The sequence below is a fragment of the Dermacentor variabilis genome, chromosome 10, assembly GCF_050947875.1.
Source record: "Dermacentor variabilis isolate Ectoservices chromosome 10, ASM5094787v1, whole genome shotgun sequence".
NCBI lineage: Eukaryota > Metazoa > Arthropoda > Arachnida > Ixodida > Ixodidae > Dermacentor > Dermacentor variabilis.
In genome coordinates, this window is record NC_134577.1 from 25,030,175 (window position 1) to 25,054,426 (window position 24,252).

Sequence of the window (24,252 nt, forward strand, 5' to 3'; positions counted from 1 at the left end):
TAAAACACAAGGATTTATTTGAGCACTATTGCCAATTTGAACGCTGCAAGCAACTATTTGCAGTATTTTCGCTCGGTTTTTTACCATCGTCTCCTAGCATACGTCTGCGGAGGTGTGCGTCAGCTTTTGTATCACTCCGCCGTGGACACATTTCTTCGCGCAACGCTCTGCCACAAATTATGCTTATTATATGACTTGCTACTCAAAATAAACTTAATTACATTTATTTGTTGCTTGGAAGAAGGCGCAATCGTCTTACATAATATTGTGCGCCGATAGGGAAAACTAGATTAGGGCCTACTTCTTGGGACGCGCAATATTTTGACGCCGTGCTTCGCTTCCAACATGGTGATTTTTCAGTGCGAGTGGTGTGCTTATGAGATGAGTCCCATGTCCGGAAGAGAATATTTTACCTTGTTCTTGGTACAAACGCCCGAGTAAGTTTCACGAAGACCATCGCATAGCGGCGTCTGCCGAAAGGTCAGTGTTTCTTTCAACCGTGTAGGACGTGTGTCGCGCTTTTTCGCGAGTTCGGTGGAGTTTCTAGGCCTAGCTCTTTGCTATCCGCACAGACGGCGTTCCTTGTAGGAACGGGCCGCTTTTGGCGTTCGGAACCTTCTCTTTTCCCGTCTCCGCGGCGCTAGTTCCAAACCGATGTTGACTTCTTCAACGGCGGAACAAGTGTCTCGATTGCGCCGAAGCCGTTTTTGAAAGCTCGGTAGCGCGCTGTGGAGTACAGAAAAAGCGTCAACTTCGCGATCGCGGTGGGTCTGCCCAACGTTGTGTCTGCCAGCATCAAAACGTAACCGATGCTCATTTGCCTGGTCGTCATCTTTGAGCGACTAATTACTACTGTTGCCAAGTTCGACGTGTACTTTCGTAACCGCGAACAATGTTTCGTGAATACGGTTGTTTTCAGCAAACCGCGCGGTAGTCTTAAAACGCGAATGCTCCAACAGCTGAGACGCTCCGCTGTCGCGAAAGATGCGCCGGGATCGGTCAAGGCGACAGACGATTCGGTCGGTTCGGCGTCTCATCGGTCGCATTGCTACGGAACATCTTACTCCTAATTTGACCTTCCAGCGATGGCAGTGTGTGTCCGAACGAGAGCGTCTCTTACATAACGACGTCTATTCCTTTTTTTCGACGCTGGGCTGGGTCCCCCGGACGGGCCGAGTCCTGCCCCAGTGAAACCGAGAGAAGGCCGCAGAGGGAGGGAAGAAGGGGGGGGGGGGAGGCGTTCGGGCATGCATGGCTTGGATCGGCCATTTTGTCCGTGTTTGTTGTGTGTGTATTGTTTTATTTTTCGTTCGTTCCTAGGCCGCTTACGTTGCGTGGCGTACGGTACTTCTGTGTTGGGTTTCTGTCCTGCCCGCGAGCTTCTGCTAATCCACGTGTGCGTTTGTTTTGTTGCGTCGTGTGCGGAATCGGTTTATTGCTACCCCCCCCCCCCCCCCAAAAAAAAAAGTCATACACGGCTTCGATGCCGAGGAGGGGGGTCCTTCGGGCTCTTCATTTCTTTCGGTTCGCTTCATTTGCTCCGCGAGCTTTTTTTTTTTTTTTTTTCTCGAAGGCGATAGCCATGGGGGGCGCGTGAACAAGTGGTTTTTCTTTGTATTCTGCCCTGGTGCCCGTATTGTGAGGTGTTGGGGGAACGGTGACGCCGTCGTTCTTGTGCGATCTTTTTTGTGTGTGTGTGCGAAAAAGCCTCCTCGTAAAACTCTCCTTTCGTAAATGAAGTACCCCTGCGCTGCCGCAGATGCGGTTTTTGTAGGTCCTTTGTGCATGTGTGCGTGCGTGCGTGCGTGCGTTTGCAAGGTGCGTTTGTTGTAGGTGGAAGCGGCGGTTCGAAGTTTTTGTGCACGCGTGGGGGGGCCCTAACAGACTTGCGGTTTTTCGGGGTTTTTTTTTTTTTTTCATTCCATTTCCAGGACGCGTCGGTCGTAATGTCGCTTCATCACCGCTTCCGCATGGCAAGCGCTCGAATCTGTTTTGAGAGTACTGTGAAGCTTTGAATATTTTGTCAGTAGGGACGGGACCACTTCTTTTCGCGGGTGGAGTGTACGCCGAAGATAATTTTGTTTACTAAATGATGTTTGTTTTGTTTACTAAATGAGGGGCGCGCAAATTTTTCTCGGAGGAAGAATTGCGAAGGCTAAGTCAAAACGCCTAAAATATCGTGACATTTTTTTTTTTTTTACCCCGTTTGATGGGAAAGAGAGAGGGGAATGAAGGAGAAACGCTCTATTCTGCCTGCGAAGAAGGTCGATTGTCGACCCTTGTCAAATTTTCTTCTTCTCTTGCTTTCCCTCTGCTTTTGTGAATCTTCGCTTGTCGCAAATTCAGAGCTGGCCGAGATTTATCTCGGAAGACTTGTCTAACCCGCGCAAGGAGCCCTTTCCCGATCGTGCACGAGAATTCGGTCTACCAGTGGCGAAAGAGTCGGCAGTGGAAGCTGTCATCGGTGCGGCTGCTGCGCGGATGTGCGGATAAGGGGCCATCCTGTCGTGGATGATGTCAAGGCTTTGGAGCTACTAGACTCCGTGAGGAGAAGGCAGGTGCAGCGCCCGTAGTCAGGTCGCGCCGTGTGTGCGACGAGTCCGTGGCTGCTGCTATCGGAACAGCTACTCGTTCTATTCGCAGTTTTGATTGGCGACTCGCTTCCCGCGCCTGCTGCAACCCGCGCGTGGCCCGCGTTGCCGATGGCTGCATGTTGTTTTTTGCTCCGCAATCTCTCTTTTGCCTGTGGGGGTCTGCTGTTCCTTTGGAGCCGTGTTTCCATACAAGTGTATTGCACCATCCGCCGTGGTTGCTTACTGGCCGTGGTGTTGGCCCGCTAAGCACGAGTTCGCGGGATCAAAATCCGTGTGGTTAGATTTAGGTGCGCGCTAGAGAACCCCAGGTGGTCCAGATTATTCCGGAGACACTCACTACGGCCTACCTCATAATTAGATAGTGGTTTTGGCACGTGAAATCGCGTAATTTTTTATTGTATTGCACCGACTATGGAGGTGAATTATCTTGATGAAGGGTGCTCGCCGTAGATTATCATGGCAGTACATCCTCGTGGCTAGATAGACCATATTCAGTAAAGTGGGCGGGGTTGTGCAAGGAAATGCCAATTGCATTTAATAAATGTGGGGACCACATCTATTTCCCATCGGCTTCTACCTCTAGGCAGTTTGAGGGACCGCTGCCTGCATTACCGCCAGAAAGCCCAAACGCCATGGCATTCCAATACATAAATGAAAATTGGAATAACTTGATCAGCATTATTTCTGGTAATTAAGACATTTGTTCTACAAACACAGCAAAATGTTTTTTGAGTTAAAAATTTTAACTAGTATGGTAAGTATGCGAAGGTTGTGGGTTCAATTCCCACATGCGGCAATTTCCATTAATCTATCGTTTCTTTATTTCATTTATTACGCACAAGCAATTTCCCCTATGTTGTCCTTGGTGTCAGTGTTTGTTGGCTTCTTATGATATGACTAATAAAAATTGGGCCCCTCGGTTAACCCTCTTTCTTCTCGTTAACTAGTATAGTAATTATAGTTTGCACAGACATCATTGCAGGCATCGTCGCTGCAAGGGAATAACGGGTTGAGAAGCGGTGTAAGCAAGAATCATGACCGCATGACAGGCGCATCTTGCTTCGAACGTCAAAGAGAGAACAGTGGTCAATTGGGGAAAAGCAGTTGCCATCGAAAAACTGAACAGTGTGTGCGTGATAATACGGTGCACTGATGCCGTTGTAGCCGCCATGTTTGGGCACTGATGTGGTGAGAGCTGCCTCCTTGATGTCACATGAAAACTATCTATTGGGCTATCCACAACTCAGCCTTGCTAACAGCTTGTCAACATCGCTATGGTGGGTTTTGCATTAAATCTCCCCATGCACAAGTCTGCATTCTGAGGTGTCATACTTGCCATATCGAAAAGGAAGGGTTGAGTTTTCTGGCATTAGTAACTAAAATATAGTAAATGTTAAAAGTGGCTTCTGCTGTTTAACAGCTGCAGTACTGGACCACTGCCTGCTTTGAAAGAAAGTTTTTTACCTCAAGCTCCTATCTGTATACATGGGAATTAAGAAATTATTTCTCTCGAAATTTGCTGAGCTGGTTTTGACGAGGTCTGTTTCATTTACAAGGAAAAGTTTAAACCTAGCTACTTTCAGAAGCAGACTTTTCATTTAGGTTGTCAGTTCCCTTGTAAAAATTGTCAGAAATTGAAAAATTAAACTGATGAAGCATTAAAGGAATGCTGACATACTTTTTCTCTCTTTCTTTCTTTTATTTTTATATGTTCAGGCTCTCTAAAACCTAGAAAAGAGAGTGCTGACTAGCATGACTTTGTCCTAAACAACTTAGTACAGCACTTCTGCAAACCAGTTTTGATATCCAGGATGTGGGCATGTCAAGACACATCGGTTTTTTTTTTTTGTTCCTGCTATTGTTGTGGCTGCCGTGGCCAAGCACACTTGGAAGAAACATGCAGCACTGTTTTTTTTTTTTTCATGAGCAACACCACCATACCTAGCCTTATTGCTGCACGACATGAGCAAAGCTTTCTGGGTCATGAGGTTGCAGTAATGTTGATGCCAGGTCCAGCATTTCCATACCAACCTTAATATAGGAATATATGTCTCCCAGCTTTTGTGCTGGCCAAGCGTCAGTAGTTTTCTAGAAGTGTGTGGTAGCGTTTGTACAACTTTGTCATTCAGGGACTAAAAAAAAATTGCAATTCTGTGTGCTGTGTATAATGGTACGTATTAAGGTTGACAAATTTCATATGCACCGTTGCTGGAATTAAACCAAGAATTCCTGAATAGAATTTTTTTGTTTTAACTTGTGGTAGCAGTGTAACATAGCGAGCAAAAGAGCAGCCAAGAAGAAGTGTTCAGGGACTATTTATGGCGTTTTATAGCTGAGGTGTTTCATGGCGATGATTCAGGGAGTGTTGCGATTCCTGTCCAGGAGGAGGAGGAGGATGCTGTGCACCATGGAGAAGCCCAGCCCAGGCGGGGGTGCCACGGGGGGCACATGCACTTCCAGTGTGCCCAAGATCATGGTGTTCCGGCCCACCCTGGAGGAGATGCAGGACTTCTCCAAGTACCTCGAGCACATGGAGTCCATGGGGGCACACAAGGCCGGATTGGCCAAGGTGAGGGGTCTCTCTCTCTCTCTCTACAAGGGGGCTGCTGCTGCCACACTCGTGCCTTATGCCCCTGTCACACGGCACCCGCAAACACCCTTTAACTCGGTCGTCTTTGTCTCAAGGGAGATGCACTCGGTGTCGCCCACTGTCACCCTTTCGCTAAGGCAGTTTAAAGAAGCTTTCGGTCAAGGGAGATCGTGTTTGTGTAAGGGGAAGTTCGTGTAGCAGAATAAAAAGCCAACTCGCCATGCAAAATAAAACGCAGATAAACACAGGGTGGCTAGCGTCACTGTCAGCGTCGCTATGAGCGCACTTCGATTTTTAATGAGGTGTATGTTCTTGCATCAAATATATTCAATATTTTTATGGAAAGGGCATTAATTATAATAGTTAAAAGCATAATTAGAGGTTACATATTCTTGTACTTGTACAAAAACCAAACACTGCTGAATCATCCTCTGGCGGCTACTTCTAAAAACTCCTTATTGGCCGTGTGACACAGCCACAACTTCCTTAAGGTCGAACTCCCTTGGGAAGACTCATGCTTCCTTATCCTGAAGGAGTTTGTGGGTGCCCGTGTGATGCAGGAATTTGAAGGACAGAAAGGAGAAAAATTATTTGAGCCCTGTTATTGAATTGCCCTTATACAATACAAAAAAAAAAAAAAACTTCGCAAGTTGTCTCTTCAGACGTACTGACGCAAGTTGTCCACACACACAAACACACACACACACACACACACACACACCTGGCAAGGAAAAACCAAACCCCTGGGAGGAGGCAAAAAAAGCTTTGCTTAAAAACAGCAAGCTGTATTGTGTTCTCAAGACAGTCAGACTTGATATATGTACCCCTCTAATGGGCACTTTCCTGCAGTATCATCACCGGTGATGCATAGACTAATCAATCGCAGCTCTCACTTGTGGAGACCTGATCGTAGGGTGGGGCTGGTCAGTCCGAATGTCTAAGGCCACATTGTGATGAGTGATTGCAGATCGAGCTCTGCTGGGGTCTAAACATGGATACCTAGCCTCGGAACATTTAACATACATCATGAGCTTCTTTCAGAGAATATTTATTTTTGTGTTATTAGCAAGTCGCATGGCACAGGCTGTTATTTGAAGGTGCTTGTTCAAGAAATTTCTCGTGCCACCCTACTTTTTAATGGCTGGAGCTTGTGTGAATATGTGAAGTGTCACAACTAACAAGGGGTTCGATAACAAAAATAATCAGCCCTCACGGCTTTATCTTTACTTTGTTGGTGAAAAAAACAACAACAACCAGACATTGGTTCCTGGCATTCCATGTTGGGACAGAGCTATAGGCTGCCATAAATCTTGCACCTGCTGCAACACGTGTAGGCTTAATTGTAATCGTCTTGCGCCACAGCAACAAAAGAATTGGTCCCACGCTAGTGACAGGCGATAGGTGGATCTGGGGACGTTATTTAGTGAGGGGTTTGAGAACGTAAATGTGTGTGCTGTGGACATTGTGGACATTGTTTCTGACCCAAGTATGTGTTGCTCATCTAGATCATCCCACCTAAGGAGTGGATCCCGCGCAAGGGTGGCTACGATGACATCGAGATGGATATTCCGTCGCCTATCTCGCAAGTAGTGTCCGGGGGCCAGGGCTTGTACCAGCAGTACAACATCCAGAAAAAGTCCATGACCGTTAAAGAGTTCCGGCGCGTGGCCCAAAGTGATCGGTGAGTGTTGATGAAAGGGTCATTCTAAATAGGGGTGGAGAGGGGAAGGTGTGTCTGATACATGTGGTCTAGTGGTGGCGCGTAATTCATGGATGTCTTCTTCCTACAGCCCTCTCCCTATACAGTGAAACCTCGTTAAACTGTAGTTGGTCGGAGCGTGAAAAAAGTACATATTAAATGGTAGTACTCCTTAATCGAAATGGCATGCGAACGCCCTCCTATCTTTTAAAAACGGTAACTCGCAGATAGTGCGATCAAAGGGCAGAAGCATGCAGTATTTATTCACTTCGTGCCACAGAAGTCTTATTTTCGTTTCATGCCACTACAGTTTAGCAGCGACGACAGTGGCCTCAAACTGAAAGCTGCGAGCCAGCTTTTCAGCCAGCCCCCTCTTTTCGGCAAACACTCCCATGGCAGATTCCTCGTTTGCATTGCATACTCCCCATGCACAGGTGCGGTAGGGCTGCAGAAGTTGCGGGGCACCTTTTTCATCGTAGGGTGCTGTTCTTGTCGCGACGATTGCGTTTATGAGGTTGACGTAACTTGCAGCTTCTGCCACCGTCAGGCCTGAATCGCCCGTGCTGTCGCTTTCTGTGTCATCCTCTATCACTGTCGTTAGGCGACACTTCAGCAGCAACAGAAGCAACGATGGAGAAAAGTCTAACCTCATAGCCGACATCTTTTTGTGGTCGCAGCAGCGCTGCCGAGCAACTTCTTCACATTCCAAATGCCACACATTGTAGTCAACGACAGATCCCTGTCGTGGGCCAGCCCCGATTTCTTCGTTCTGCATTCAATAGCACCAACAATAGCCAATTTTTCTTGTGCTAAGCACCAGGAGTTCTTATCCGAGCTTCAACATGACGAGAGTCCTAGCTTGCACGGTGCCAAAATTATAGCCACAATGCTCTCTTTCACGGCGCCGATGCAGTAGCCAGCGATATTTTCACTTTTATGTGTCATTAAATGCAGCCTTTTCTTTATCACTTTCGTTGGTTAGAATTTCAGTTAATTTGAACTTAAGTGTCACTGTGATATTCGAATGAACGAGCTTTTACTGTACTAACATTTACACTCCAAGGTAGTCATCCTGTCAAAGTGGTGCAACTGCTGGGTCAGGCATGGAGTGCGTTCTAGTTCCCTTGCATTTTTTTAGGGCGTCAACTATGCGGCATTTAATAATCTCGTTCGTGTAGTCTCCGATGCTATAGTGTCATCAGCTATGTGCTCAGGGGTTCACTTTTCATTTCAATTAGTGTGAGTGTTAAGGGGAGCTGAATGTCTCATGTTCTGCCTGCTTTCTTCACAGTTTTAACACACCGGCTCACTTTGACTATGAAGACTTGGAGCGCAAGTACTGGAAGAACATAGCCTTCAATGCTCCAATCTATGGTGCGGACGTCTCTGGATCCCTGTACGACCCTGGCGTCAAGGTGAGCTTGTGGTAACGGATTGTGCTCTCTCTCTCTCTCTCTCTCGTTTCCTTGTCTGCGGCCGAGTGGAAGACAGCACCTGTTTATCCCCGCTCTTTTAATAATCTTGACTCTAGTTGAACCCGTGTCCTGCCATCTGTCCTTGCATGTACTGTTGACCAATAGGTTAGAAGAACTGTACAGTTGAACCTCGATATAATGAACAGCGCGGTGATTGGTAAATAGTTCGATATAGGCAGAATTCGATATATAAAGCAAATCGCCATTCCTCCCGAGACATGGCAGACACAGAGCGCGTCACGGAGGAGGAGTCAGTGGGGCAAATGCAATGCGTTGTTGACATTGTTGAACTAGCCCAGCTGCTGCGTGCATATGCCGCTACATTCAAATGGGGCCCTCGACGCAATGGATGTATGCAGCTATAGTGTGCAGCAGTCAGGAATGCCCATCGCACCACCGCTGTTTTCGATGGTATTGTGGGAAAGCTTGCCGCCTGTCAACGGACTGCATGTGGTCTGGTGTGGTGGAGTTCGATGTATCCATTTTACGTCCAACCCCATTCTAAACAAAAAATTGAAAACGTATGCATTTTCCAGGCAATTAGAAAGTATTCTGTATATGCAATAATTCAATATATCCGTGTTTGATATATTGAGGTTTGACTGTATTTGAGTTGCACTATGGTAAGCCCCAGATATAGTAAACTACTATTACAACTGCTTTTTGCCAAATTGTTGCATTTGTTATAAGTGGGTTAAAATGTACAAACATAGGATGCACTTCTTGGCAAAATCGTATTCAGTCGAAAAATCGAATTAACTGAAATTTAATTACCGAAATTTTGTATTGTCTGCTGCGCCTCGCAGCTTTCTTAACTGTTGTGTCGACATGCCTGCACGCAGGAGTTCAACATCAACCACCTGAACACCATCCTGGACCTGGTGGGCCAGGACTACGGCATCAAGATTGAGGGTGTCAACACTGCCTACCTCTACTTCGGCATGTGGAAGACCACATTTGCCTGGCACACGGAGGACATGGACCTTTACTCCATCAACTACCTCCACTTTGGGGCCCCCAAGTCGTGGTACTGCGTGCCCCCCGAGCACGGCCGGCGCCTCGAGCGCCTCGCGGCAGGCTTTTTCCACAACACGGCCCAGGAGTGTGCCGCCTTCCTGCGCCACAAGATGACCGTCATATCGCCCCAGGTCTTGCGCCAGTACTCAATACCTTACAACAAGGTGAGCAGCAAGCAGGTTCTTGGGGCACAGGTCTTAGAAACAGAAAAATTGCAGAAACTTCACTTCTTTGAAAACATTATTTTTGGATTCTACAGTGTCTGATGCATTATCTCAGAAACTTTCACGTATCTCGTACCAATATGGCAGTCATCAAGGCGTTTTATATCACGTCTGCGAGCTGTATTTTTACTGATAACCGGGCAAGAAAGGGCCTTCTGTAGTGACGTGCAGTTACATTTATAAGTTTCCAATCACAGCCATCGTGCTTTTGTTCGAAAGAGCGACTCTTCTTGTTTAGTTTTCGTGCCACTGCTACGTGTGCAGAATGGCTATGAAGGAAAAGCCCGCGAAAGAGTTGTCCCGATGCACAATTCCATTTCTCGACTGAGACACTTGACCGTAAGCACACAATGCCATTGGCAGATTTTTGCTGTCGTCTGCACGGGCATGTGAAACTCGGCATGAAACGATGTCAAGTTCAATTTGCTACAAGCCATAAATTCAGCAGATGAAAGAAGAAATGAGTGGTGTTAAACCTTCGAAAGTGCACAGTAGCTTTGAAAAATGTTGGCAATATTTGCTACCCGTGCTGAGCACTGCCTAAGCCTCCCCCTGTGATAGCGGAATAAGCTTAGCAGATGAAAGCAGTTCTGGCAGCGGCTGGTGCTAATGCGGCATTCCAGCAAAACTACTGCAGCCTGATGATTGGGATAAAGCGAAGAAGGCTAAAGAAAAACTGCAGGACTTTGCTTCAACGCCGGCTACCAAGCAAAAATCTGACTTTCTCACTCACGCCGATGCAGCCGCAGCTGGCTTGGATGCGATGGAAACTCGCTTTGTTATCGTAAGCATCAATTCTACAGTCGAATCTCGGTAATTCGAACTTGAAGGGGCCCGAAGGTCATATGTGGGCATTATTTGGAGTGTGAGTGAGCATCCACCTATTGAGCCATCCTATGCATTCAAGCTAAAAAGAAAAAGAACAAAAAATTGGTTTCTCGGTCAAACCAGTGCCTTTCCAGGATGCTTGCTCTGCCATATCAGCTAACAAGGGCATACCTGGCCCTTGCGCCATCAAACATCAAACATCAATCAATCAGCTAATAAGGAGGTTGGCAGATTGCAGGATTTGGAGGGTTAATTATTTAACTCGATGTACAGGGACGGTGAATGGGGAAATTAGTTGTGCAGAAATGAGCTTGAAGCGACAAAGAAAAACAACATAGGTTTCTCCGGAAAGAAAGCTTCCCAGTTGGAGAAACAGTCCTCCTGATCCGGGGATGAAGTCAGTACCAACATCTTTTCAAGATGATCGCTAGCAGAGCGAAGGCAAATTTATTGGTACCATGAAGCATGGGTGCAGACACTAAATGTAACAAATCAGTTCTTTGGAAACCTGCAGAACAAGTTTGCTGAATTTTGGACATGCTCGCCGTGTGTGATTATGAAAGACAAAGTTGAGAAGTCGTAAGTGAGTGCCATTCTCAGTTCTTTCAGTGTTCAAGCCCTGTCACCACACGGCTAGATGGGCAGCAGCTTCTGTCTTAGAGGGGGGATCTTTGGCACTTCTGCAGCCGCTTAGATAAGTGACGAGATAGGATAGGTAGCTGAGGGAGTTCGCATGATATCACTTTGTGAGCTCAAATAATCATTGCAATGCCACCGGTGTATTACTTGCATGCCCACCATTAGGAGTTTCAACGATGAAGTTTCCATCACTGTACAGTGACACAGAAAAATAGCTTTTATTTCCTTCATTGGAATCTTGTCTCACAAGTTGAATGTGCGGTTTGATTGTTTTTGTTTGAAACAGAGTCAGTGGGATTGTTTGGAAGCAGTTGTCTTCTTTGATTCATAGATAACCCAGGAGGCCGGCGAATTCATGATCACTTTCCCGTATGGGTACCATGCTGGCTTCAACCACGGTTTCAACTGTGCCGAGTCTACTAACTTCGCTTTGCCTCGCTGGGTCGAGTACGGCAAGAGAGCCTCACAGGTGAGCTAGCAACAGTTATCCGTATTTGAATTTTATTACCTTACATGGGATCACTGTGTGCAGCAAGGGCGAAAGGAGGGGAGAGGGGGGGGAGGGGGCTATGCTGACTCTACTGAAAAGTGAAGTTGCTGTCAACATCAATACAAGCAGAATATGTGACTTTGCGTGGAGAGTGAAAAGTGAATGTACAGATAAGCTGTATTCTCTGCTGATCACCAGAGTGACAAAAATTCGGTTGGTGCTAGCAAAATCTAAGTGACTGAAAGCTAACATTTGGGGGTTGTGTTTGATACCTTTCATCAAATTTTCTTCTGGTGTAAAAATCGGTACATACTGTAAAATAATGTCAAGGCAATATCCCTGATAGTGATTGATACAAGAGATGAATCCAGTGTGCTGCTCATGCCTCGGAAGTGTTGTCACCGTGACAAGTGATCGTCACGGCTAAATGACCGTTAAAGTCACTGAACTTAGTATTGCTGTTTTGTGCTCCAGTTCAATCCAAATGTTTTGTATAGCTTCGTGCCATGGCATGTGGCCTTGACTTTGGCACGCCTCTCCCTTCCTCCTACAGTGCCTGTGTCGGAATGACTGCGTGAAGATCAGCATGGACGTGTTTGTGAAGAAGTTCCAGCCCGAGCGGTACGAGTTGTGGCTGGCCGGCCAAGATGTGGGCTGCCACCCTGAAGACTCCTCGAGTCGTGTGGCTGCCCGGCCACCCACCCACCTTGAAATGGCCATGCTGCGTTCGATGTGAGTGCACACCTTTCTTCGTACGTGCTGCACAGATGATTTCTTGCTAACATTGCTTGATGGACGGAGCAGTATTCCTCTGTATGGTATGCAGTGGAAGCCTGATTATACGACTTTCTCATGACCGCAGAAAAAAAACGTCGTAAAATGCAGGTTTGGGAAAATCCAAACAACAAAAATCATGGCTATAAAAATACTGTGTCACCCGACGGGTTTATGAGAAACTTCAATGTAAACTACACTTGAATCTCGTTAATTCGAACTTTTGCCGTGGTCCCGTCAAAGTTCCCGTATTCATTGTAACGCGCCCCCGTTTGTGGTGACCTAAAGAAAGAAAAGTCCTTTACAGTACCGCGCACCTCATTCTTCCATGCAGATGTACAACTTTCTCTCATTTGGAAAAAAAAGATTTACACCAAATGCACTAAATTGGCAATAAGTTAAAGAAAACTCAGTTTCGCGCAAAAGGCGAAGCATCGATTACGATAACAAATAGTAGACATCTATACGAATAGTAAGGATAGTAGTTTTAACGGCCGCATAATCTTTTAAACATTCGCTTGCTAACTAAAGTAACAAGCATGGTGTCACGCGCACATTGCCATGAACAGGTCTCACTCAGTGACTGCGGAAACTCTTTAAACGCTGAAGTGAGGAAGTGCGGTAGCAGGAGTGAGAAAATTGACCTTTATGTGGCCTCTCACTTCAATGAGAACTAAGCAACGAGAATACAGCACGGTGCGCCTAGATGCGTAGACTCTTGTCTCCATTGCAGATCACTTTCAAGATAGGGGCTGCGCCATACATAGCAGCCGCTAGTGTAGAATGCCTCTCCTGTTTGCATCAGTCCCGCACGAAAATTTCAGGAACTCCGAACGCCTGTGATGTGGCGCGATTTCCATCCTGTCTCCACACATGTGATTGCTTTCCTTTTAATTGCGGCATCGTGATGAAGTCGGCGTGTCCTTGCAGTCGGCACTTCCATGAAGATTGAGGAAACGCAGAAAATGGGAAGACAAACAGTGCACTAACCTAAGCGAAAGGAAGCATTGCCTAAGCGCACATACTACATCACATGGAGAAAGCTACGGCAGCTAGGCTCGAAGCATGTACGAGGCAACCATTTTGAAATGCCGATGGTGATATGGTAACACAGATTTAGGGTCGTACTCAATTCTAACACGCATGCAATTATTGGACCCATTCTATCGGGAAAAAAGTCTGCATTAGATTTGTGTAAATATGGTACATGTATTTCAGTGGGCGAAAACGCCCGGTAATTCAAATGCACAAGCATTTGCAGTGGTTAATTTGAACCTATCGTGCTCCGACAATGTTCTCAGCAGCACACCAAATCATGCGGCGGCGCCTCCAACCAGCATTACTCTTACCTTGCCATAAAGGAAAAGCTTAGGAGAGACCGCCTCAACGCCGCATGCAGGGGGAGGGGAAACGTAGTGGAAATTTTACCCTTTCTCAAATGGCAAGGTCAAGCGTCAAGGCAAGTGGCTGTGTGTGTCTCGTCTCACTTTCGTCCTTGTCTTTTTCACACGCTGTAAGCCTCACGATGTCTTACCAACAAGCCCAAATCACTGCTTTATGGCAAGGTCGCTGTTTCTGCATCGGGCCCGTAATGCCCCAGCCCACTGTAACTGCAAAACTCACACCGTGGGAGTGATCGGTCCTGGGCCGAATTTTCATGGCTCGCCACGGTGGCAAGCGAGCCGCAAGCGAGCCGCAAGCAGAGAAGACCAATAAAGCTGACCCCTACAGTGACGTAAGCGCGGGAAATTGGTAACATAGATTTGCCTGACCGCTCTATTGGTGCTCGCGTCTGGTTCAGCCAGATCGTTTGTTTCGCACTATAGTCTGCTTGTGTCAGCTCACGTTCGCACTTCTTTTGGTTGGCTTGGTTGGTCTTGTTCGCACTTGTTTTTTTACAATGTTGCACCTAAACCGAGACGTCCCGATGGAAACGTTGTTATAAACAAGGTGCCATATCGTATTCTTTACAAGACAGGCCCTGAATACAAGGACGTGAAGGAAAGACCCAGTACCTCATTCTCTTTGTTTTGTGAACACGGTGACGCCACAACAGAAGGGAGCACACAAATTTATGATTATGATCAGTGGCAGTGACATCGTCATCTTGATAAGACATGACTCACATTATGAATGCAGGATGAAGGAGGTAAGCACAGCGCCGATCTGTCAGCAGACGAAGGGAAAAACATGCAAGCGCACAGAGGGAAGTAGCAACTCCGCTACTTCGGTGTCAGTGAATGGCAGAGGTAATTAGCACCATCCAGCAAGCTGGCGCTGAAGCAAATCCACTTCCCTCTCTTGCTTTCTTGCAACTACACTCCCCCTGCCCTCCCTCTCAACTGCCTCATCTTCGGCGATCCCTGCATGCGCCCACTTCGCTGCCAGCGCTGCCGCCGCCGGCCCAGCGCCAGCCTAGCCCGCTCCTTGAAGTTTTGTTTTGTGCCGTAGTAGAGGGGGGGGGGGGGGGGGGGGGAGGAGCAGGTGTTCACTAGCGTGGGCAGTTTCGTGGTCCTCGCTCGCAGTGTGCGTGCACGCCGCGATATTTCATGACTCGCACCGTTCGTGCTTCGTGCTGGGGTTCACGAATACTTCAAAAACAAGTCAGTCTTTTAATTTGAACAAATTTTCTGGCCCCTTCCGGTTCGAATTATCAAGATCTGACTGTACAAATTAATACACAGATGGGCTTGGAAACCCAAACCACCAAAAGAAGTACCCTATATACCCTCATAATCAACACATTTTCTTTCCCAATACAGTCAAATCCACTTGTAACGATGTTCAAGTGTTACGAAAATTCCGTTGTTACAATCGGGTTGCATGAAAAAAATCAAAATGGGGGATGTCAGAGCTGACGTGAGAAAACTATAATGGCAAGGAGGCCAGTGCCACTCCCCACCACCTTCCTCCATCTGGCTGCTGATTGTGTTCACTCGTTTAACTGCTTCCTGGGCGTTCCAATCACATGTAACAAGCCGCGGCTGTCGGCGTTACTGCTATAACAACTGCCAAGAGGGGTCACAGGCGGTAAGCCATATGTGAGCTCCGCCAACTCATCGCATTGGTGGCTCCAAAAGGGACCTTTTAAAAAAAGCGAGAAGGTTGCTGCGGCAGCCTGTCAGCTTGAGAAATCCAGAAGAAAGGCTGAGGCAAGATCGCCGCTAGCATCTCCCAACGTACTCTCACTGGCTTGCACGAGAAAACCCTATCTCTGTCAGCCTTGCATGCTTTACGCAAAGCTTGCCGACAACCTTCTCCAAAGTATCCAGGTGCTCCACAAAAGGTTCTTCATGAAAACGAAGCCCCAGAGGGAGGGATTGTGTCATCTGCCAGGCCCCTTGTGAGGACAACGTTGAGGCAGCCTGCCCCACCGCGTCATCGCTGTCGCCGTCGCTGTCCAATGCAAGGACGTTCTGGACAATCGCCTCGTCAGTTAGAAACACATAGTTTCGTAGTTTCTAAATCTGTAGCCGTGCACTTTATCTTCACCGGCAACATGGTACATTGCCGATAAGCAAGTGGGTCAGCCATCTTCCGTTTCGGCGACGTGTCAAGTGAAGCTGAGAAACCACATGGCCAGGAACGATTTCGACGCAACAAACAAAGACGAACGTGAGCGAATAAAGCTGTTTGCAGAACTGCTCTGAATAAGGATCCAGCAAGCAATCTGGGAGCAGTGCAATTGGCGCGGTCCATTCATGTTCGGAGGGGTGGAAGGTCTACGGGATAGAGGCATGCTGAGAAGACTGGAAAATGAGCGGATGTTGGAGCAATGGGCCATCGTCATTTTCTTTTTTCTTTTCAAGGATTTCACATTTCATTACTTTTTGGCACGGACACCCAGCATGGACGCCAGACTTGGTTACAACCGATAATGCTTCATCGGGGCATTGTAGTAAGCGGGTTATTTCACCATAGAAAACATGCAAAAGTTGACTGTGCAGCAGCTTCTCGTGTTACAACCGATATATTGTTAAAACCGGTATTGTTATAAGTGGGTTCAACTGCATACCTGAGCAAAGTTGGGGGTTGCATTCATTATGCTGGGTAAATTTCATGTAGACATTTTTGAAACAGCAAAAAAATGAAAGGTAAGACAGTAATGATTTGGAACATGCATAAGATAACTTATCTTTGCAGCAAAAATACATGTATACCATTTGCAAGCCGTAACTTTACTCCACACCGGAACCACCAGACTTGCCGTTCAGGTGACTGGCCGCTTCATCCACATCGTGGTTCCACCGTACAATGAAGAACCAATGAGGCAGCTGCGCAACTTTGGCGTGGCTTAGGCGAATCGCGCGTTGAAACTCAACGCACGCTCGAACAGCGATTTCCGATTGTGACCCAGCTCGCCCTCGCAGCCGCTTCCGGCTGTCTGCCGTTATTGCAAGCATCATGTGTAAGTGTGCGCCTGTTTTGACAAGCACACTGTGTGTGTCTCTTTCCTCGACCGTCCTGCTGATCGGCATGTCAAAGTTTATCGGTGCCTGATCCGAATTTCCTTTTTTTGAGCAGATAAACTCTATGTCCCACAGCAGGCGTGTAACTCAAGGCCCACCACACACATCGAAACCCAAAGCAGACAGAAAAGCAAGCCACAGATATGCGAATTCGACACTACGCCCAACTATGATCACTGTGCCGACCAAGTGCTGGTTGGCACAACTAAGCGACTGATGCGCATGCACAGTCTCTTGGTTGTTGACATGCTGGCCTGTGTTGGCCGGTGCATATAGATGTGACTTCCCTCAAAATAAATCTTCTTTTCCTTCGTCCTCGTCTGTTTGCGCTGTTAATTTCTGAAACATGTACATGGTGTATACACAATTTAATGAGCAATAAAGTGCACTGCCATCACATTCAATGAAACCAGCCAGTGTTATGCTTGCCCTTAGTTGCTTTTCTTGGCATGGGGGTGTCTGTTGCTTATTGAGGTGTGTACTGTTGTAGCTATAATGGTGGTCGGTTGTTGAAAACCAAATTTACCTTTTCTGCTTCACTTCTGCGTTGCTTGAGTTGTGTCATTGATTTACGTTACAGCTACATTATGACGAAGGTGGAGCATGAAGGTGCTCATTTGCTGAGCTTTTGCCAAACATTAGCCTTATGTGCAACGCGGATGAACACAGTCATCACTGGAACTTGTATAGCCAATGATAACTATACTTGTCATGAGGAAAGATATGCCACTGTGAACCAGTGATGAGTATATACATCAGTTGACTTAGAGTTGCTGCTTTCGACACTAAATGGGGGTGATTGTCAGTGTTAGTGACATATATAGGTTTTCCTCTTTGTTAATGGCTGCTCGCATATGAAATATGGCTGCCTACCTGCCACATTTCTTGGTAGCTTTGTACAATTTTCATCAGTTGATTCCATAGGAGGTCTAAAGAATCTCACTGTGAAAGAATTTGGTCCAGTGCCCATGGACATCCTCTCGTAGATCGAATGAGCTTAGCTTCAGTTAAGAGTGTAGCTCACTGTGCCGACAATGCTGTCCAGGATCAAGTCGAAGTCCAAGCGCCATCCCGTGCTGGCCAAGGGTTGCCTCGTACCTGAGGAGGATGCTGGCGACACCGATGGCACGGAGATCTATGACCCCGAGGATGACGAGGACACCAAGAAACAGCGGCGGCCCTCCAAGGGGTCACTGTCCAAGCGCAAGCCCAAGGGGGGGGCACAGGGTGGCGACAAAGCCAAGCGGGTTCGCAGGTCTCGCACCAACAGCACCAATGACAGGGATGCCTCGCCCACCAAAGTGTCTGCGAGCAAAAACCCCACCCAGTACAGTGGCCTGATGCAGGTGAGGTGAAAACGGGCTGGCTAGTCTCTGTTTTTCGAACAATGTTGAAGGTGTCAAAATAGGAGTTGGTTGCAGAGTGGAATCCTTGGTGTGTCATAGATACTTCAGTGCCTCAGGGAAAGAATGCGGAGGCACAAGAGGGACATGCACTCACTATAGTCAGTGCAGTGAGAACCTGTGCCATTGCGTCACCAATTCCATGCAGCACAGCGAAAGCTTTGGGATGCAGCAGCCAACCAGACAGAACCAGAAGGAACAATTCGCTGTTGACTGCCTTTAATCACCCTTTGCAGGACATGCCGACTGAATGCATGCTTCACAAAGGGATTAGTAGCAGATAGTGGGCAAGCACCTCCTGTCTGCACAATGCAGATGTTCCCTTCCGATAGCTGAAGCGTGGAGTAGCCGTCTCTTTTGCTACATATCCTAAAGAGGCATGCCCTCTCTGTGCAGGAGTTGAGTGTTGTGGTGGAGCCCCTGGCGCACGTGGGGCCTCCGAAACTGGAGCCCCACAAGGCGACTCCAGCTGTGGCTCCTCTCTCGGAGGAAACAACGCAGCTGCCCACTGAAAGCGATAAGGATGTGTACCACCACACTACTGAGCTGCCCGCATTGGTGAGTTTTGTTTGGGGCAGGAAGTGGGGTGGGGAGGGGATTTCGTTGGGGGGGGGAGGCAGTGATACTGCTGCAGTGAACTGTGACATTTGGTTTAGTTGCCTAGTGCGACAGTTGATTGGTTCAACTCTCTGAGATGGTTTGTGTGGATCTAATGGACATAAAGGACAATCCAGGAATGAATTTTTCCTACAGATGGTCCACTGTGAAAGGCAGGGTTTGTAATAACAGTGACTGCTTTGAAGATGAGTTACTGCTTTTATGCAGCATGCGAATGCTTTGGATTGAACGGAATCAGTCAATGTGAAAGAGAACACCTGATTTGCATTCAGAGCCATGCATTGGTCTCTCCTTTATTTGTGTGTGTGCTGCTGTCAGGAGAGTGCAGCATGACAGATTGTTTGAGAAGGTAGCCAATTAGCAAGTATTTGGAAAAGATGTTTGTTGGTTACCTATTACGTGTTCTCTTTCTTGTTGGACTGCCCTGTACCCTTGACGTGGATGACGTGCTGTAGTCAGTGCTTTGTAGTGGGGCCTGGCTGTGTTTAGAATCAGAGGTGTTGCGCTCTTAGATGTGCTATTCAATGCCCACTTACGCATCATGCTGTAACACGTAGGTGCACCGCTTTTACCACTGTAGTTTTCCATGGCACCGTTATGCTCCGTTCCACGTGTGGCTAGCCTTGCAGTTGAAAGCTATGCATTCTTTTTTCTTTCAGAAAGGGCAGCCTAATCAACAGGGGTATTGAAACAGACGGAGTTTTACACGAGGATGTTTTGAAGGGAAAAGCAGCTGCTACGAAAATCGTGGAAACTAAGCACGTTCCTAATTCATCTGTTGAATATGTAATTATTAGTACTGTGCTTGCTTGGGCATAGTGCAAGCTTTTCAGTAACTACCAGCATGAAAAGGCACCTTGTGCCACATTGGTATATCTGAAGATATGTATTTTATCCATTCCACTATAATGTTTCAAAATGCAACAAGCTCAGCCTCTAAACAAGTGAGCCACAGAAGGGTGCACCAGTCTGTGAAAGAAAAGCTCCTGAAAGTTCCTAGAGTGATGTTTGACCTAGTAGAGTAAGATCTCGTTAATTCGACCCTTGTTAATTCAAAAAATTGGATAATTTGAATTTGTCCTCTGGTCCCGGCAGGCATGTGCATCAATTAGTGGAATCACACCCTCATTTAGTAGACATATTTGGCCCCACATCGGTTAGTTCGGACAACTCTTAGAGCTCAGTGAGCACGTAGCACTACTGTAAATGTGCAATGCAGAAGAGCAAGGACAGCGCTAGCGTTCAACCAAAACGAAGTGGCAGAGTCTGCATTGCAACGAGGCCTGGTTTTGTGCTCACAGATAAAAGCATGGGTCTTGGCCTCAGCTGAATGTTGCAAGCCACGTGTGAAATGGAGCACAGCTTTTCTCTTTGCTCGGGGCAAAGCTGAAATTTAGTGTGCTGAATGTCTCCATTTGTTTTCCCACATGAGCTACTTTGCTTTGCTGTGTCTGGTTTCTTGTCTTTTTTCTCGGCCTAGCCCACAGAGTTCGACAGTAATTCATAGTAAGGTTCGTTACAGCGCAACACAAGACGACGACACAGCGCTGTGTCGTCGTTTTATACCTTCCCTTTGTCCGTGTCTTGTGTTGCGCTGTAACGAACCTTACTATGAATCCTAGCCAACTGGCCCAACTTGCCGTCTTGATGCAGTATATTGGACAGTAAGTCTGGAGAGCATATTTATTAATGCACAGCATTGCTGATTTCTAGTCACTTTGCTCAGCCACTGGAGCAGATGCAGAGAGCAAGGTTTGGAGCGAGGCACATAAAGAGGCACAAGCATGAAGTGTAGCATGACTAGCCGCATTCTGTGAGGTCACATTCATTGACAGGTTCAAGGCCCAGGTAGCCCTCATCATAGAGAGTTTCCTCCAAGGCTTATTAAAGCGAATTCTGGCACTAATATCTACATGAGCTGCAAGTGTGGCAGTTTTCAGGCAGTACATTGATCTGCCTAAACTTTGTCCTTCTTGGCTTTGTGACTTTGAATACGGATCACTTTCAACAAAATATTGTACTTAAATGCCACAATAAGGGCTGTTCAAAACATTGTGGCCATGACGTGCTTCCAGCTCTGCAATTGCTTCCATCACATACAGCCCGCGAAAGCATTGCATTCCTGCTTGTTGCAGGAGCCAGAAACATGTCACGATTGCCATGTTTTGGGCACTATATTATTTGCGATGGTTGGTCTTGTGCACAGAGTGCAATTGCCTTGCTGTGTTTAATGAGGTATGACTTTTTCTAAATTTGGAAAGATAATGCGTAATAAGTAACATCACAAGAATGTTTGCAGCCACAAGCAAGCGATTTAGACAAACCAGTGTACTGGTAGCTGAATGATAGCAGTGCCAGAGGTACTTCCACTAATTTTTGAAGGAAACTCTTACGGCTCCTGGTGTCTTTCTGGCAAGTAGAACTTGCATAGCTGTCAGACGTGAGCTGGCGTGCCCTGACTCTGACTTCATCAATACCCCTTCCCATCTCCTTCGGTCTTAACAGTAATAGGAACAGTCATGCCACAAAACTTTTGTAATACACAAACACATTGCATAAATAATTTTTTCATTAGTTTACAGACCAGGCTTGCTTTTTAAAGCTAGGAGGCCAGAGTTCAATGCACAGTTTCGTTACTGGTGACGTCGGTAGGCGTACACGCCTTTCATTCAGCTGCATGTGTACTCCACTTCATACATTGTGGGCAATGCTACAAAGGCTCTAGAGAGTGTAACACTGTCTCATACTTTTGTTATGATGTAATTATATTATATGAAGGGTGTCACATGTATGAACTTCTTCACTACTGACTGAGCGAATTCACACATTACACCTTTTGCATGCGCAATGAAAGCGTATGTCTCATACTGGAAGCACAAAGGTGCACAAACAATATGTGATTTTACATAACATGTGCACGAGTTGCAGTTGTAATATATGTAGTGGTTATTTTGTATGAAGCATCGCTGATCAAAAACGCAGTTAAACATGTGGAGTAATATACTTATAAAACCCCGTTTGTGTAGTTTCTGGAGCATTGCCTCTTATGCATGAAACAGAGCATAGCGCATTCACTAGTTTTCATCTCCTACCTGTGTACATAAAATGAGTCCCAGAGGTGCGTACACTGGTGCTTTCTCTCCAAGGCCTTGGGAGGATGATCACATCAGGGCATGGCTATTTTAAGAACTACCCATCTTCACACATATCTATTGGTCGCCAGACTTCATCACGCATTGCAAGCAGTAGATAGGTGGCGTCAGTGCATACCGAAAAATAAAGATGTACGAGTAACTTGCCTTCCAAATTTTATCGAAGGATTCTTCTAAGGACCCTGCGTTTTACCCTATTAACGAGAAGTGTGAGGAGGCTCTGTACTTACCGTACGCCAGAGCAACAGTTGTTTGTCTAAAGCACCGTGCCTGGCGCTGTCGTGGCTTTACCACAGAGCCTGGGACCGGGGGGTAGTCTGGGCGACCAGTGGTCCCTGATGACTCCGGTGGAGGCACTTGTTCCCGCGCCATCGTCTTCCCCCAACCATTCGGCACTGCTTCTTCCTTCCCCACCAGAGGAGACCAGCGCGCTTCCCTCCTCGAAGGTGGGCCTCACCCCTGTACACCACGACACTTCTATGCCGCCCTGGGGCACGGCCACACTAGCCGAGAAACATGCACACCAGGCCGCTTGCAGCAAAGTGCACCCAGGTGCACACGGTCTCTCATTGGCTGGTCTTCTTTCCACCGCAGCTGTTTTGCATGTCAGCCTCGGAACTCGCATGCTCTCTCAACTGTGCTCGTCGCTGAATTTGTGCGGAATTGCAGCAGTTGCAATAGCCTTGTGCCCATCTTATGTCATTACACATGACTTGGAACGTTCGCTGTGGTATCCTTTCAAAGTTTATTCGCGTGCAGCATGACTTGCCTTGTGGGCCTTGGCATTTCTGCACAGCTAGAGATTCTTCCTGCCCTTCGCAATTCCTTTATTCTCTCTCTCTCTCTTGCAGGTTCTTATAAACATGTAGCTTTTGCAATATAGTACAGACCTGGGGCCTTATTTTCTGACAGCCAATTTCTTTTTTTATTCTTCTTGTCCTTTGCCATTGGTTCAGATGCCACGTCACTGTTGTAATTGCTGCAATTGGCCACTTTTTACAATGCGTGATTAAAAAAGAAAGTGGAAATATAGAATGTTAGATTACTTAGTAAGGGCTCCATGCACTTCCAAGTGTTTCATCCACTCAGAAGAGCTGGGTTGAGGGATTGGGGGTGGTGTGGTCAAATTGCTCCTGATAGATGGGCAGCCCTCTTCCTCAGCTATTAGAGGTGTGCAGCTCTCTCCTTAACCACTTGGCTGTAATAGTCTCTGTGAGCCACTGGTGACAATGTGCTGATAGGCTGCTCTTTTGGTCGGTCATCAGGCTTCCCTCTCCCCCCTGCTCATGAAATCTGCCCCTGAAAAAAAAAAAAAAAAAAAATTCCAGGGGCTCATTTCAAGGCGTGGCAGCAATATTTTGCCACCCTCCAGCTTCTGCAGCAAAATTCTTGCTGAGCACAGCATTCCACGCATGTTTCTTGGCTGGTGTGGAGGTGCCCTTGCTTGCATGCACTGTCCACTGCAGGACACGGCACGTCTGCTGCATCTTGCTGCTTCATGTTCGCTATTAGCGCATGTCTCTAGCCCTGTCCCTTTGCAGGATAACTTCTAGATGCAGTCACACGAAGTCAAGCATTTGACCTCCAGCGTGTGGGCCCGTCATGGGGTTTCCTACAAAGTCATTTCTCTGATGCAGGGCAGAGAGGACAAACGTTAGAATGACATTACGAGGGGTGCTGAATTGAGCTACTTGTCGGTACATATTCATTTCCTTGATACAGTGTGGACAATTCAAAGTCCTGTGTCTATGGAAGCTGCAAGCATAATGTTTCAGCCAGCATGAAAGTGGGGTTAGTTACGTGGGCTTGCTTAAGCTTCATCTTTCTTGCTTCAAACGGCTTTGTGAAGTTGTAAATTTATTGTTTTCAATGAAATATTGTGTTCGGAATGCAACATTTCGCAACGGTTACTCGTATGCACAGATACTAATTGCCTTGCTGTGTCTAAAAAAAAAAAAAGAAACTTGCAAATTTAGAAAGGTAAAATGTTATAAAGGACATTATAGGAACGTTGGAAGCCACGAGCATAAAGATGAGACAAATCTATGTAGTAAACATAATTCCATGACATATGATCGCAGCACTGGAGTTCACTCTAGTAATTTTTGTTGAAAGCTCTGTGAGTTAAGTAAGGGGCACACTAGATGTGAGTCTGTGTGTGTTCATGTGACATGTTAGCTTCAATGTGCTGCTTTTTCTTTGTTGTTCATGCATGTCTCTTGCATGTCTCTGCTCTTGCATCTGCATGGTTGCTGGCTGCCTGTTCTGTACAGTTCATTT

General features: G+C 46.8%; 1 protein-coding gene across 11 annotated transcripts in view; it reads left to right on the forward strand.

Annotated features, from left to right (window-relative positions):
* Window positions 1–314: 314 nt before the first annotated feature.
* Window positions 315–24,252, forward strand: part of LOC142560177 (lysine-specific demethylase 4C-like) — a 62,636-nt gene continuing 38,698 nt past the window's right edge. For 5 of the 11 annotated variants that reach the window (XR_012823311.1, XM_075672067.1, XM_075672070.1 and 2 more), the window contains exons 1-10: window positions 318–480; window positions 4,977–5,163; window positions 6,690–6,865; window positions 8,175–8,298; window positions 9,201–9,539; window positions 11,398–11,535; window positions 12,110–12,288; window positions 17,845–18,145; window positions 18,599–18,760; window positions 22,269–22,418. Coding sequence is in view for 10 of the 11 variants with exons in the window: in XM_075672067.1 (XP_075528182.1) it covers window positions 4,990–5,163; window positions 6,690–6,865; window positions 8,175–8,298; window positions 9,201–9,539; window positions 11,398–11,535; window positions 12,110–12,288; window positions 17,845–18,145; window positions 18,599–18,760; window positions 22,269–22,418 (1,743 nt within the window). In the remaining variant the exon portion in view is untranslated. Of the gene's footprint in view, window positions 481–4,953; window positions 5,164–6,689; window positions 6,866–8,174; window positions 8,299–9,200; window positions 9,540–11,397; window positions 11,536–12,109; window positions 12,289–17,844; window positions 18,146–18,598; window positions 18,761–22,268; window positions 22,419–24,252 lie in introns of all 11 variants that reach the window. The other 6 variants (XM_075672073.1, XM_075672069.1, XM_075672068.1 and 3 more) reach the window with 6 other exon arrangements.